Source organism: Eschrichtius robustus, chromosome 8 (assembly GCF_028021215.1).
Source record: "Eschrichtius robustus isolate mEscRob2 chromosome 8, mEscRob2.pri, whole genome shotgun sequence".
In the NCBI taxonomy this organism is placed as follows: Eukaryota; Metazoa; Chordata; class Mammalia; order Artiodactyla; family Eschrichtiidae; genus Eschrichtius; species Eschrichtius robustus.
In genome coordinates this window covers 80,746,723-80,758,288 of record NC_090831.1, presented here as the reverse complement: position 1 = coordinate 80,758,288, position 11,566 = coordinate 80,746,723, and the positions used below count along the sequence as shown (strand labels likewise).

At 48.2% G+C, this 11,566-nt stretch overlaps 1 protein-coding gene across 2 annotated transcripts; it reads left to right on the top strand.

The window, feature by feature from the left end:
- Positions 1-860: 860 nt before the first annotated feature.
- HOXA5 (homeobox A5) lies at positions 861-4,742 on the top strand. Of its 2 annotated transcripts, XR_011074693.1 has the most exons (3): positions 861-1,771; positions 2,759-3,071; positions 4,660-4,742. XR_011074693.1 is itself a non-coding variant. In XM_068549191.1 (2 exons), the coding sequence occupies exons 1-2, from the start codon at positions 877-879 to the stop codon at positions 3,007-3,009; spliced, it is 1,146 nt and encodes a 381-aa protein (XP_068405292.1). In that variant the 5' UTR covers positions 861-876; the 3' UTR covers positions 3,010-3,792. The 2 variants fall into 2 exon arrangements, 1 of the variants encoding a protein (XP_068405292.1); XM_068549191.1 differs by lacking the exon at positions 4,660-4,742 and having other exon boundaries at positions 2,759-3,792.
- The last annotated feature ends 6,824 nt before the right edge of the window (positions 4,743-11,566 follow it).

Sequence of the window (11,566 nt, the reverse complement as noted above, 5' to 3'; positions counted from 1 at the left end):
AGTGGGGACACCACCCCCCACACCCAACTGTAGGCTATATTTGTGATTTACTTTCGTCTTTCAGAACCCAGGAAGATAACTACGGAGGTACTAGGCACTGCCACAAAATGCTTTCATTAGCGTCCTCATTTTACTTCTGGAGGTCTAAGCAAGACCCTAATAACTCGGCCCACGAATCCCCAGGCCCCGAGCAGCTTCTGTGGCTGCGGGGAGCTTGGGCCCACTCGCTGGGTTCACCGAGAACCCTCCGACTTGGGGCCCGGTTGGCTCGAGGAAAGTGACCCGGTGGTGAAGACTCTCCAGGCTGGATACTTATAGCAAATCAAATAGCAAACTAATGACACGAAAACCATATTTACACGAAAGAAAAATCGACTCCGGCTATAAAAGTGTATGGAATTTGACCTCGCCTCGGAGAAACGCTACACAAAAGCTATCTTTAATAGACGCGTGTCATTTAAGAGCGGCAGGGACACCGTCCCTCATGCGCTCGCAAAAACAGAGCCGTAATTGTAGCTGCTGCTGCGGGTAGGATTTATTTCTCCAATTGGCTAAATGGCCTCCCCCCCTTCCCCGAAGGTGATATCCGTATTTTCAAATTTCAGAGCTGCCGGCACGACGGTCAGAACCGACCCCAACCTCGACACAAAAATAAGAGGGGCTGCACAGCAGGGAAATAAAGTTGTTGTAAATAAAATCCAAGTCACCATCTCCCTTCAGTCCTCTGCATCCTCGCCGGGCACGCGATCGGCAGCTGACGGCCTCACAATTGGTACATCCTAATGGAACTGCGAGGGAAATGCAATAATTTTGCCATAATGGGCTGTAACCTCAATTCGACCCCGGCCCTTGCAGCCCCGGGTCGGAAGCGGAGGGATGCGCCCTGCCTCCAGCGGGTGGCGCTCGAGTCCGACTGAACGACGGCGGCGAGTGGCGGGCACGCGCCTGGGGCGCGCGCGCCACTCCTCTCGCCTCCACCCAACTCCCCCATTAGTGCCCGAGTTTACCTCTAGAGGTCATCAGGCAGGATTTACGACTGGACAACAAAAGCACGTGATTCGAAGTCGTACCCCATATTTGGGTGCCTACGTAGGAGGGAACCAAGTACATGTCCCAGTCATTTCCATAATTCATCATAAATTGTGCAAGGGTGCTATAGACGCACAAACGACCGCGAGCCACAAATCAAGCACACATATCAAAAAACAAATGAGCTCTTATTTTGTAAACTCATTTTGCGGTCGCTATCCAAATGGCCCGGACTACCAGTTGCATAATTATGGAGATCATAGTTCCGTGAGCGAGCAATTCAGGGACTCGGCGAGCATGCACTCCGGCAGGTACGGCTACGGCTACAATGGCATGGATCTCAGCGTCGGCCGCTCGGGCTCCGGCCACTTTGGCTCCGGGGAACGCGCCCGCAGCTACGCGGCCAGCGCCAGCGCGGCGCCCGCCGAGCCCAGGTACAGCCAGCCTGCCACGTCCACGCACTCGCCTCCGCCCGACCCGCTGCCCTGCTCCGCCGTGGCCCCCTCGCCCGGCAGCGACAGCCACCACGGCGGGAAAAACTCCCTGGGCAACTCCAGCGGCGCCTCGGCCAACACCGGCAGCACCCACATCAGTAGCAGAGAGGGGGTTGGCACGGCGTCCGGAGCCGAGGAGGACGCCCCCGCCAGCAGCGAGCAGGCGAGCGCGCAGAGCGAGCCGAGCCCGGCGCCGCCCGCCCAACCCCAGATCTACCCCTGGATGCGCAAGCTGCACATAAGTCATGGTAAAGCCACTCTTTTCCGAAATCGACGCGGCCGCGGGGGCGCGGCTCTCGGTCCCCCCTCTCTCCTTTACTGCCCTCTCTCTCCCCGTCTCTGTCCTGGTTTCGCCTCTCCCAGCCCTGTGGAGCCTCTCCCCGCCGTTCTCCTTCCCCTGCCTTCCTTCTTCCTCCTTCTCTTTTCTGCAGCGCCCAGCGCTCACAAATGCGGGGAAAGGGGCCGCTGGCCAGCCAAGTTTAGACGTTGAAAGGGGGGGAAAGGGGAAAAAAACCCATATCCAACCCCAGCGCCTCGGAACGCGCTCATGGGTCAGGCCAGCCGAGCAGGGCGCAGAGAGGTAGAGGATGGCAGTAGGGGCCGTGAATCGGGCTTGTCAGGACGGATAATTTATGAGGAGGGCTACGCTGGGGAAACAGCGTTACTAATTAGAGTCCCCGAAAAGGGACTTGGTGGGGGGAATAATCGAGGCGAGAGCCGGCGGGATTCTGAAGTTTGGGGGCAGGAGGGAGAGCAGGAAGGGAAAGGAAAGGGAAGAAAAAGAAAGCAGGCGCCCCAAGCGTGCAGGCTGGAACAGGAGGCGGCTCGCGGGGCTGGAACTTTAAGGGAGGGTGACCTGGAGGCCACTTGGGAGCACAGAAAAGGGCCTTGCTTTGGTGGGTTTCTGAGTGGTGGGCAGCCTGAGAGGGCTGTGCCCCGCCTCAGGGCGCCAGGGGCAGGGCCAGAGGGCAAGAGTGGGGCGAGGGAAAGCCGGGCGATCCTCCGGGACGCGGCTCCAGCCTCGCATGGGCCGATTGTTCCCAGAGTCCAAATCGTATTGTTTTCTCTCTAGAAAGGAAGAGGGAAGGAAATTCGGGAGGGGTGGGCGGGCGAGCGAGGAGGGAGACTTGTTGAGCTTTTCTCCCCTGTTTAAGACCCTGGCTGGTCCAGCTGGCGGACTTTGGTAGCCAGAGGCTCAGGAGTGGGTGGCTAAACCCCTGACTTTTCTGTTGCAGACAACATAGGCGGCCCGGAAGGCAAAAGGGCCCGAACGGCCTACACGCGCTACCAGACCCTGGAGCTGGAGAAGGAGTTCCACTTCAACCGCTACCTGACCCGCCGAAGAAGGATTGAAATAGCACATGCTCTTTGCCTCTCCGAGAGACAAATTAAAATCTGGTTCCAAAACCGGAGAATGAAATGGAAAAAAGATAATAAGCTGAAAAGCATGAGCATGGCGGCGGCGGGAGGGGCCTTCCGCCCCTGAGTATTTGAGCGTTTAAAGTACTGAGCAGTATTAGCCGGATCCCGCGTAGTGTCAGTACTAAGGTGACTTTCTGAAACTCCCTTGTGTTCCTTCTGTGAAGAAGCCCTGTTCTCGTTGCCCTAATTCATCTTTTAATCATGAGCCTGCTTATTGCCATTATAGCGCCTGTATAAGTAGATCTGCTTTCTCTTCATTTCTTTGTCCTGAATGGCTTTGTCTTAAAAAAAAAATAGATGTTTTAACTTATTTATATGAAGCAAGCTGTGTTACTTGAAGTAACTATAACAAAAATAGAAAAGAGAAAAAAAAACACAAAAAAGTCCCCCTTCGACCTCGTTTAGTGCCAATGTTGTGTGTTGCACTCCAGTTGTTTAACTGTGCATGTGAGTGGAAGTGTTCCTGTCTCAATAGCTCCAAGCTGTTAAAAGATATTTTTATTCAAACTACCTATATTCCTTGTGTAATTAATGCTGTTGTAGAGGTGACTTGATGAGACACAACTTAACTTGTTCGACGTGTAGTGACTAGTGACTCTGTGATGAAAACTGTGACTCTGAGCGGTGTGTCCCTGCGTGCCTTTGTAGGACCCTTTGCACGAACTCTGGAAGTGGCTCTTATAAGCGCAGCTTCAGTGATGTATGTTTTTGTGAACAAAGTTACAAATATTGTCCAAGTCTGGCTGTTTAAGCAAACTGTGATCAGCTTTTTTTTTTTTTTTTTTGTATTTGTTTTTAAGGAAAAAATACTGACTGGAAACAAAAAATAAACTTTCTATTGTAAGTTTTCTTGGTCTGGTTTGTGCCAAATAGCAAGTGGCTCTTTTTGCTCTTCTGTCTGTCTGTCCAGTGCTGGGAGGCAGTGAGCCTGAGGCTACCTGAGCAGTCTGCCTGTGCAAGGGGACCTCAGACCAACACCCTGACCCGTGGCCTCCCTAACTGACCCATCAGAGAGTTCAGGGCAGAAGGTGGAAAAGCTTTAGGTGGTTGCAAAGCCTGAGTCTAACCTGCCTGTCTCTGAGGAAACCAGGTTAACTTGCTGGGTACAAAAAAGAGAGGAAGAGAGAGAAAGGAGAAAAAGCCCAGAGCTTTGTTAGCGGCCCTCGGGGGCCCACACAGATGCCGCCTCTCTCCTAAGGCCATCCTAGGCCTCCACTTGCTGAAGAGGCTGCTATGTCAAGTTGTGGCCCCCAGACCCTTTGCCCCTAACCCAGCCAGGCACCCTTTCCCACTCCTCGCCCTCCTGAACCCAGTTGGCTTCTTTTGCTACAATTAATTTGCTACAAATGGAAGGTACTTACCCCATCCTAGCTCGATTGGGAAACTCCTCAGAGCAGCTAAAGCGCAACTAGAGATTTGCACATTTACCGACTGCTTACACTGATGCCGTCTTTCCTTTTAAAAGTTATAAAACAGTAAACTTTATAAGCCCCAGTTCCGGCTATATGACATTTGGGTGCCAAATGAATAGGGTTTTGTCTATGAATTAGATCGTAAAATCATCCATAGCACAGACAGATCGGCTCACTGGCTATAAAACGTCACGTGGGGCCATTAAAGTAAGTTTTATGGTTTTGGGGAGTTGACATCCAACATTATATACCACATAACATATAATCTCACTGACGCTGGACTCCATTTGACTCTTTTGCAGGCTACGTGTGCCACCTGGTCATGCAAATTATCAATTTTAGGTCCAGAAGTGTCCAGACCACAAGTTTCTCAAAACTCTCTGAAAAAATGGCTCCCTCCGAGTTAAGGTAAGTTCGCCCCCTGAGCGCTTTCAAGTTTATTTGTACTCTGAAAACTTTCTTTCTGGATCTTTCTCGCTTTCTCTCTCTGGTTCAATAACTCTGAGGTTGCCTCGGAATTCCAAAGGGGAGAGCAAACTTTCCCTCTGCCCAAATTAGGAGCGCCAGGAGCCAGCTTTCGGAGGCACCACGGTGCAGAGCGCCTGTGGCCGCGCCGCATCCCTGGGCCTAACTTTAATTGCTGCGCCAGCGCGGATGTTAATGACTTCCGCTGCTCTCGCCGGCGTGCAAAAAGATGATTTTTGTGTGCGAGTGGGCCTGCGTGCGGAGACCGGCCAGGGCCGACCCCCATCCCGGGGCTGGAGGGCCGAGCTCTGCTGGGTCTGCGGAGCCCTGGGTGGGGGCTGGGAGCCGGGGGGTGGGGGGCGCCGGCCGCGGGCGCCGAGGCCGCGCTGCGCTGGGGCGCGCTGGGGAGTTTGAAAGAAAGGCCCGGGCAGGACCGAGGCGGACGCTGGCGGGATTTCTGACGGGGCTGTGGCAATACGTCTCCGCGGGCCGGGGTCATTTGGCAGCACTGAACCGAGGTGGCGGCCTTCGGGGCCGGGTCGCAGCCTGGCTCGGGAGAGCCCGAGGGTGCAGAGGCCGGCCGGGCGCGGGCGGCACCTCTAGGCTGGGTCCCTGGGTCGCCAGGCCGAGCCCAGGCCGCTGGCGCCCGCGGGACCCTGGGGACCGCGTGTCCCCACCTTGCGGGGGAGGGCTCAGCACCCCCTCCCCCGCACCAGGGACCAGGCCCTGAACCTTGTTTGCCTGCACGTTCTTTTTATTTCGGTGGGACTGTTCTCACCAGCCTGTGAGTCTGAAGCAATAAACTTTATGGCCGGATTTAACTTTAGTCTTTGAATCCCCAAGCTAAATGAAAGGCGTTACAGTGCTTTCTTTTCTTCTGCCTTGCCTTTCTTATTCTTTCCTTTTCCTCTCTTCTTTTGTAGAATTTAAAATCTATGCACAGGACCCTCAAAAGGCAACTTAGGCAGCTCCCTAGATAGCACTAAAGATTAATTTAATCCCCCTCAATATACAGGCAAACTCTGTCTTCCAAACTGTGCCCTAAAGTTTGGGGGGAAATCGAGGTGTCTTCAATGTCCAACTTAAAAGTCCCCAGAACCATTAGGTTGTTTTTCCTCACACATCATAAAGGGTAGTTTAGGGAAGAAATTGGTCGTTTGTCTGTAGGAGATTTCCGCCTTTCTTTTGTTAGTTGCTCTTTCTGTTTGATCCCAGGAAATTTACATAATTTATGATTTCCAAAACAGTCCCCAGTATTGCACCAATGGGTGAGATAGATTTTTCCTGGGTACAATTCCACCTTGGTCTCAGCCACCCTTTCTGGCCCCAACCCTCTACATTCTTCAGTGGCAAAGCCATGACTGGGGACACTGTGGCCTGCCCTGGGGTCTTTCTCTGAATGGGTACCCACAAGGGATCTAGCAGATTTCCCCCATCCTGTATGAAGAACTAAGCCAAATCCTCCAACTCAGAAATGAAACAAAAAAATGAGATCTTCTGTCTCCAAATGCTTTTCTCCTTAGGAGCTAGCTAGGTGGTTCTCTGCAAGTGCTGATTGGTAAAGATATTTACTAAGTCCTTAAAGTGAAAACATTTAAAGTGTAGAGTTGGAATTTCCACAGACTTTATTGTGCAGAGGCCACTTACACTCAACATAAGTCCAACAGATGTCCCCGAAGTCAGAGGTTCAGAAAGCAAAACCTGGGAAGTTTTTTGAAAAATCGAAGCCCTCCCACAAGTCCCACTCCTCTTGAATAGTGGCAAGGCAAATCCCTGAGGTCGTTTTGTGTAACCTGTTAAAGTGAGCATTTTCTGAGAGCAGTTCAGCACTCAGGAAGATGTGTCTGCACCTTAGTGGGAACCAGAATATAAACTTTATTTGGGTTCTCTTTTATTATTTTATATGTCTGTGAGAATTCTGGAGTCTTTCTTCTGCTGCTCTGAGTTTCAGATTCTTTACTGGAAAATACTAGGTTAAGGTTTTATTTTAGTTATTCATTTGGTGATCTTGATTGAGTGATTTCTTGGTGACTAAAATTAGCGGCAGAAAAAAAGAGTGATAGAGCTGCTGGCAGGTTCATTTGAGTAACATGCCTGGAAGAAGTGTCCACACCACCTCTGTGGTCACGTCCCACTCTGGGTATGGGAATGGGCAGAAAGTTTCTTGGACCAGCATCACACAATATGGGGGAATCTTTCCCAAGCATTAAAAAAATTACAGGCTATAAATATTGTCAGCTTGCTTATTTCTGTCTGTTGTAATCATCATAAAACTTCAGAGTTTAAGACAGCAGGCCAACTCACATGTGGTTAAATGACTTTAAAATGCAGCATCCAGTCAGACCTATGTGAGCGTTATTGTAGGAATTTTTTTCTTTCTTCCTATTTTCATAGGAAGCATAGTAAGGAGGATGGCTGGTTATCTGCTCATTTTGTAAATAAGTTATTTTTTTCTCATGCATTCTTTTGGGTTGCTTTTGCAGAGGAACTTACTTAGGAAAAAAAATCTCTGTCACTAAGGGCTTTATGAAGACATCTAGCCTCAGCTGGTGGCAGAAGTGTTTGTCTGTGCTCCTAGCTTTGTAAAAGAAGGCATCCGAAACGTGCCAGGCCCCGTTTGTTTCTACAAGCTGAAGAGACAATATTTCCTGAACTATAAATATAATAGGAAGCTTCTGGTCACACTTACTTAGGGGTTTGTTAGGGTTTCCATGCTCTAATTTCACAACGTTATGCCAAGATTCCTTTTTTCCCCCCTGTTCTTTCCCCCACTTCATTGTTGGCAGCTCTGGAAGAGCAAGACAGAATTTTCTACCAGAAACGGAGTCATGTTCATTTGTTGAGATGTGAAGAGTATTATATCCAAACAACTAGTGAGGGGAGAGCAAATTACATCCTGAAAGATAGGCTATTAAAGAGGAAAACAATCCTTTTAGCTTGAAAGATGCCCTGCAAAGCCTCTCCCCCACCTTCGCTCTGGAGTCTGTCCGAGGTTTGCCCACCATGGAGAGTGCAGAACGTTGTGGGCGCCATCCCTTTGGCTTCTAAGGCAGAATTTCTTTCTAGACAATGACAAAACTATAAACGGGGCTTCCAGACAGGGCTGAGGGGGTCTGCCTAGGCTCCCACCCACATAGGAGAGGGGAGCCACAGTCCTAGCCATTCTAAACCCCAGAACCGAAAGATCTGCCTAGGACTGTTTATTTGGTGTTTTTTGCAAAGAAAGCTGCCTTTCTCCCACCAGTTATCTTCCCCACAAACCGGTCTTTTCAATAATAATATTTGTTATGAAGGTTATTGGGTAATTATTGCGATTTTGTGAAGCAGCCCTTGCTGGAGGTGAAGTCTGTCATCGCCTAACAAATGACGCCCGTGCAGTTCACTGCCGGGTTAAGTAAATGCAGAGAAGATAAATCTGCACACCCTAGGAATCGCCAGCAGAGCACGCTTTAGTACAAGTTCACAGTCAACTCTCCTGCCTGGGCCAGCTTTCCCAACAATTAGGGCTGCGTCTTTATTTTTAAATAAAGGAAAAGTCTCCCGCTTCCATTGCCTGCTTTCTCCCCGTCTTTTTTTTTTCTTTTGCTTTTTATGAGGTTCCCCTCGCAAAAGCCTCCTACTCCAAATTTTCCTTGTAAACATAATGATGAGTGATTTTAAAATAATCTCATTCCTATTTAAGTGATGACAAAAGGAGGTAGGAGGCTGATTTGACAGGAAATACAGTCACAAACACACAAAAATATCCAATTCACCCTCTTACTCCAAAAGGCAGTGGCAGAAGCAGGGCATCCCTGAGCTCCTGGGGTGGGGGGCTTCCCCTTGAAAGAAGAGGCACAGCTTTGTGTATCTTTGTGGTTGTAACTGCAGGTCAAAAAGTTGAGGGTCAAAAGTTTACGTTGTGCAGCGCTCTTCGTCATCTGCCCAGACAGAGTTTGATGTCAATGTTAGAGTTGCGATCTTGACTATCAGCACAAAAGATAAAATGGCTCAGAGTGACGCGTGTATCACGGTATGGACTCCAGGTGAACCCTAGTGGTTGAATGACCTCAATTACGAAGGAAAGGATAGAAAAATTCCTCTTTTCAAGACTAATACATGCTGTATTTCATCTTGAATTATCGCTCCCATTCTAAGGGAATAGCAGCAGGTAAATAGGCATAGATTATTGAAACACCAACACCCTAGATGCTGGAGAACCAGGAGTCTGTTTGTGGGTTTGTCACAAAATAAAACAGCTCAAACTCATCAGTGGACCTTTAAGAAATAATGTAGCAAGTTGCCAATGTTCCATCATACCTTCAAAGGAAAGAGATCGGGCAGGAAACTTCCTTTATTTGAAAACTATGATTTTGATTGGCCAGTTTTTTTCCTTTTTAGTACCTATAATGATTCCTAAAGTGTGTGAGAACAAGGGCAAACACAGGCACTTCTTGCAAAATGTATCCTTTGCAATTTTCAAGGACAGAATGCTTTTTCTGAAACTGCCACCCACTAAATGCAAAGAGCTGGGAAGGGGAGAAAAGAAGTGGAAACCCTCCCAAAAGGGGCAGGTTTCCTCCACCCTCTCCACCAGTGAGAAAATGCTTATTGGTACCAGGAAAATATTCCTGTTGTTGAAAGTTTTTCATTATGTTTATTGTGAACCCTACACTGAATGTAAGAGAAATGCTACAATCTATGGGTGAATAAACTGTAAAGAATATGCCGTTTGAGCAGGAAGGTAGAATCCACAAATGCCAGACCTCTTCTCAAAACCACCGTGACAGACTTCTATTCTCCAGAAAATACTCTTTAAAAATACATTTGGAATGAAAGCCAAGGAGAGGGGAAGCAAGCTAAGGAGGGAGGGCGGGAGAGTAGAAAAGAAAGGGAATAGTGTGTGAGGGAAGCCTACTGGAACCATGCCTTGTGTGTGCGCTGCAACTGGAAAGCTAAACAATATTTTATTTTTCATGCACCTATATTAACGTTAAGTGTTGGTGCCATTAGCATCTATTTTCTGGGGGACATATTTTCCTTTTCTGTGTATTGATCTTCAAGTAATTCGTGTAGGGAAACAGAGAAGAGAAAGATGACATTTTTTTCCTAGGTTTTTCTTTTTAGAGATAAGCTAATTCAACTACTCAAAATGTAGACCCTTGCAGGGACATTTAAGATCATCCCACTATAGTCTGCTTGATTAGATTTGCTGGTGCCAGGTATGTTCAGGGGTAAAAGCAAATATTTCCCAAACACTGCCTTTGTGGAAGTAGTCAGGTTGCTTCCACTGTGCAATGTGTAAAGTTTTCACTCTGGCCAAGAGCTTGAAGCCAAATGGGGGTGTGCCAGATGAGAACAGAGGAAAAGGAACAACTGTGGTGACTGCTGTTACAGCAGCGAACACTTCACCACATCTGGGCCAGTGAAATGGAGAAAACGGAACCCCCCCCCCCATTACTCACCAAGACAATTATGTGTCTCTTTGAGAAAACCCTGTTATTGTGTTATTGGTTAAAAACGCGCCACACCTTAGGAACATGTCAGCTTCAATAATCACAGACACCTCTTAGCTAGTTTTTCAACTCAAAGAAAATGTACCTGCAGAAGTTATTGATTTTAGGGTGCTTACTTTCTTTATTTGGAAGATTTTAATCTTTAGGCCTTTCACACAATCCTGGTTAAAATTCATGTCTAATCCGGATATGAATTTCATATTCCTTATGCCTGGGTTGTGTTCATTAGTATAAACTACTATAAGGAAATTACCCCCAAACAATTAATTGGTCAAATGGCTGATAAAGTATTGCTTCTCTAAAATCCTATGCCGACTGTAGGTGGGGGAAGCCCTCAGATGCCACCATCAGGCATTTTGAAATTCAGTCCTTCTCCTGTGCCCTCCAGAGACGTGCTTCAGACAGCGAACAGTCAGTCTGGGGGACTCTCGCTCTAGAGAACAAAGGACAAATACAGTCAATACATTCCATAACGTTTACATTTCCTTTGCTCCCCCTGCCTTGGTTTTCCCTGAGAAGGAGTGACCTGGGCAAAGCACCCCGCTCTCTAAAAGACACCGTATAGACCTTTTAGAAGCGCAAAGTCCAAGGCCGAGGTGAACTTCAGGTCAGCGCGTCTAACAAATATGAAAATGTCGGCTGGTGAAGGGCGCGCCTTGTGATTTAACAAAGACTGTCAATGTGTAAGATTAATAAGAAACAAAATGCACACGGTGTCACTGTTCGGTCACTTTGAAACTTGGGACAGGGCTGTATTCAAGAGGGAAGGCTGTTCCAAATATATTCAAAATGATTCAAATCAGATTCAAACTAGGCTGCAAAACACTGCCCCCCTCTCGCCCTCCCTCTCCCTGGGACTCCCTTCACTCTCTTTCTCCATCTGGGACTCGAGGACATGATGAAAAGTTATTTCACTTAATGGGACTTTAAGAAAGCTTTTGTTGGGAATATATGTTATCCCTGCACGTGGAAATGAGCAAATGTGCTTACCAGTTTCCCAAGAAAAGGATAACGCTTTCACCCTGCTTGGGACTGGAGCCAGTTGGCGTGCGGAGATTAGCACACCCCCTCTCTGCTCGATTTCAGGGCATCCCATCTTTTTTCGGGCAAGATGCTGCTGGTAAACCTCAGTTTACTTATTAATTGAGTTAGTTTCTTCCTGGCTTTACTTTGGTGTCTTGGATCGCATATGAAGGCAAGAGTTTTTTTGTTTTGTTTTTCAAAAGATTATTTGATTCAATGGAATGAT

Bases quoted from the DNA above. Each gene is read 5' to 3' on its own strand.
- HOXA5 (XM_068549191.1), top strand. From the start codon at position 877: ATGCGCCCTGCCTCCAGCGGGTGGCGCTCGAGTCCGACTGAACGACGG. The intron at 1,772-2,758 runs GTAAAGCCACTC...TTTCTGTTGCAG, and splicing joins CAAGCTGCACATAAGTCATG to ACAACATAGGCGGCCCGGAA.